The 3,794-nt window shown below is 41.5% G+C and overlaps 1 protein-coding gene across 1 annotated transcript; it reads right to left on the bottom strand.

Annotated features, from left to right (window-relative positions):
* Positions 1–561: 561 nt before the first annotated feature.
* On the bottom strand, positions 562–2,912 carry LOC121577055 (dnaJ homolog subfamily B member 9). Its single transcript, XM_041890780.2, has 3 exons — positions 2,825–2,912; positions 1,919–2,149; positions 562–1,328 (listed from the first exon to the last, which is right to left on the bottom strand). Exons 2-3 carry the CDS (start codon positions 2,133–2,135, stop codon positions 910–912), a joined length of 636 nt encoding a protein of 211 aa, XP_041746714.1. The 5' UTR covers positions 2,136–2,149; positions 2,825–2,912; the 3' UTR covers positions 562–909.
* Between the last annotated feature and the right edge of the window lie 882 nt (positions 2,913–3,794).

Here is a 3,794-nt window from a genome sequence, read left to right as displayed (position 1 = left end):
ATGAACACTGGATTGTATTTACACCAACGTCAGCTTATAAATTCAAGTGGTCCATGCAGACAGGAGGATAGATGTTGACAAAGTAGCAATGACCAGCACTCAGGTCACAGCAGCAACAAAAACAGCTGGCTACATCAACTGCAGGTAGTTTCCAATGTGTTCCCATGGCGTACGAGTTTTTGTAGATCTGAATAGTTTGAGCTAATTTCAACTACAAGTGGTGAGCATCCCTTTACAAGGCTACATCAAAATGCTGCATTATGTTTTCACTAAATGTTCAAACTGAGGGGACATTTAGCTGACATTGTTCTCCATTTATCAATCAAAAGCAAACCTGTCCCAGTGTCATTGTCTACACTGTTTTTTCCCAACTAAAGGCTGCTGGATTCACACAATGGAGCTGCACTAGAGCGCGATTAGCCAAGTAAAGGTCCCCCGGCTAAACCCTCCCCTAATCTGGACGACACTGGGACAATTGTGCGCCGCCCTATGGGACTCCTGGTCACTGCCAGTTGTGACACAGCCTGGGATCGAACCCAGGTCTGTAGTGACGCCTCAAGCACTGCGATGCAGTGCCTTAGACCGTCGCGCCACTCGGGAGGCGAAAACAACCCTTTCTTATTGGACAAGTTCAGATCAGTGGAGGCTAGTGGATGGGGCTATAGGAGGACGTAATGGCTGGGCTAGAATAGAGGAACAGAGTCAAACATGTAGTTTCCATATGTTTGATGTGTTTGATACCGTTCCATTAATTCCATTCCAGCCATTACAATGAGCCCGTCCTCCTATAGCTCCTCCCAGCAGTCACAACTGGTTCAGATAGTACCTCCCCATTTCAGACCGCTTTCTTCCATTTCATGCCTGATGAACACGACCCAGGTGATGTGGATACGGACATGACCTCTGTCCTCAGGAGCCAGTGCAGTCAGTGTACGTGGTGACCATGTTCCCCCTGCGCTGTGTCACTGTTCTGCAGTGTTGCTTCGCTGTAGTACTCTGAAACCTGCTCTCAGTCTGCTTAGTAGTGTCCCTGTGAAAAGTAAACATCTTCTTCATGTCGTCAAACATGCCGTCAAAGCCACCACCACCTGCTGCTCCAAAAGCCCCCTGGAAGTGTCTCTTGTGTCGGCTGTGGTGGGCCTCCTGGTTGGCCCGGAAGTGGCCCTCAAAGTGCCTCTTGTGACGGGCGTGCCGGTTCTGGCTGTAAATATCAAAGTCCTTGAACATGTCGCCAAAGTCGAAGGGCTGGTGGACGTTTGGACCGTTTGTGCCATGTCCAAACTGGTCGTACTCTTGTCTCCTCTTCTTGTCTGACAAGGTTTCATATGCTGTAGATGAAAGAGTTGCAAGAAAGGGTTTCAGATCATACCAATGATTCTATTAGCAGTAGTGTAAAAAACAACAGTGATGTAACACAATAAAAAGAAAGAAAACGCTGGAACGTGAGTTGACATTTTTACATAAATAAGGTATCAACCTGTAATGGGAATATTTAAGATGACTAAACTTCATATTTCATTTAGCATGATCAACACAATGTTTAGCATATTTTGAGTTTCTGTAATACAAATAATTTGCAGAGTTACACTCAAGGTGTGGGTTGATGGTCACTAGACTTGAAGCTAAATGTTATGGATTCTCATATCTGTTGATAGTGATTGACTCCAGACTTGAGGTACAAGGACTGAGGACGCACTGATTATTCCTTGTTGTATTGTAGGCAAAGTCACTGCCTTTTGGTTTTGACTTCCTAAAGAACATTTGGCGCTTTTTGATTAGGACATATGGGGGCCTGCTCAGAGAAGGCCAGTTAGACATTTTCTCTGCTTGTGCTGGATTCATAATAAACCAGATTGACTTTTGATTTACTTTATCTGTGACTGCTCTTCTCTTTTGTTCACCTGGAAATTACACTTACCCTCAGCAATGTCTCTGAACTTTGTCTCAGCATCTGGGCTCTTGTTCTTGTCTGGGTGATACTTCATAGCCAGCTTGTGAAAAGCCTTCTTTATCTGACGCTCGTTGGCATCTTTCGGCACTCCCAATATGTCATAGTAGTCCTTTTTGGCCAGTATCAACTCTGTTATTATCAGGATACAAACTGCAAATGTGAATGCTGACTGTGCAGTTGCCATGGTGCTGGTGGCTTCTGTAAAGTAGATATGGGAGGAGTAGAAGAACAGTTGAAGCTATACTACAGTATAAACATGTAAAAAACGTACAATGCATCAATTGAGACCACAGTACCATGTATTATTTATGCAAAGGAGTGGGCAGAAAAGGTCTACTACTGGTATTGATATCATCTCCCACATAAAGATCCCACTGTTCCCACATCATGTAGTATAGCAGTTTTAGCTAATCGTGTGACATTTTTTACTATCAACAGTTTGAGTTGAGAGCAGTGATATCACACTTACTCTGATCAGCTGCATCTTGACGAAACTATTTACAGTATTGATGGAGACAGTCAGCCAGGCAGATTGAGCCTGGTTGAGCTAGCTAGCTATTTTGCAGTCTATTAACTGCATATTAACTGGCTAAGAAAACTCAGTTAACCTGAACTGACTCGATATTAGCAATATTTTTCATGTATCGTTTTCATTCATCCAAAGATACCGGCACAACAAACGACACATTGCTGGTGATGAGGTTGGCAATCTTACATAGCTAACGTTAGCTAATTAATGTTAGCTGACGGTTAGTTCACAATTTAACGCTAGCAAGCTTGATTGCCCAGTAAAGCCAAAAAAACAATGATTGAATGACCCTAATCATGGAGTTATGCGAGGACATATAACCGCAACAATACAGTTTTCCTTACCTTTTTGCTGAACTGCGAAGGATAACTTCAGTTAACAGTTCGTCGCTCTATTTTGACGCTCCATCGCGCACCTTCTTCTTCTTCTTTGGTGGTGTTTTAGCGCAGACTACACTGGAAAATGTCTATTGCTGCCACCTACTGGATGCTGATGGGAAAAGGACGGGAAATCCAAAACGGAAAAGGGAAATAAACTAAGACCAAAGACGAAGAACAGTAGATGCATCCTAATTAAGAAAAAAACATTATTTTACAATGCGTGGATGGAGAAAGGTATCTGGTCTTTTCAAAATGTAATGGATGATAATGGAAATATTTTCTTGTATGACAATTTCATTCAAAAATATAATCTTGTTTGCACCAATAGACAATATCCTACAGCGGTAAAGGCAATTCCACAAGCAATTATTATTTTAGTCAATGGAATGTTGACTTATTGTGCTGCAGTACCACATATGTTTTCATTAGTTATATATGGATACAATTTCTTAGACAAAAAATCTAATAGCAAATTCTTAAGAACTACTCTTACTGCAGAGAGTTTCCCTTCACCACTGAAAAGGAAATATATGTTACAAGATTTCACTAGATGTTCTATAGTCAGAATAAGAACCAGATACCTTTATTTTCCATTATCACCTAAAGCTAAAGAAGTTCATCTCAAAACATATAATGACATTTACCCAGGTAATGATTTCTTATGACGGAGATTTAACTTTGACTTCAACCATTGTGTGTTTTGCAACTCAGATATTGAAATGGCAGAATATTTGTGATTTTTTTCAAATGTCAAAATTGGGAAAAAGGAAAATTACCCTGCCAACTATTAGCCCTCACTCAAAAAAACACCGCTCCATTCCACTATTTAGCCCTATCTAATCCTACCCCAGGCCAACTCTGCACCGGTACCCCCCCTGTGTATATATAGCCTCCCTACTGTTATTTTGTTTTACTTCTGCTCTTTTTTTCTCAA

Source organism: Coregonus clupeaformis, chromosome 11, assembly GCF_020615455.1.
Source record: "Coregonus clupeaformis isolate EN_2021a chromosome 11, ASM2061545v1, whole genome shotgun sequence".
In the NCBI taxonomy this organism is placed as follows: Eukaryota; Metazoa; Chordata; class Actinopteri; order Salmoniformes; family Salmonidae; genus Coregonus; species Coregonus clupeaformis.
This window is presented reverse-complemented; position numbering and strand designations above follow the sequence as displayed.

Excerpts from the sequence above, each read along its gene's own strand:
- LOC121577055 (XM_041890780.2), bottom strand. The coding sequence starts at position 2,135 with ATGGCAACTGCACAGTCAGCATTCACATTTGCAGTTTGTATCCTGATA. Across the intron at positions 1,329-1,918 it reads GTTCAGAGACATTGCTGAGG|CATATGAAACCTTGTCAGAC; the intron begins GTAAGTGTAATT and ends TTTCATCTACAG.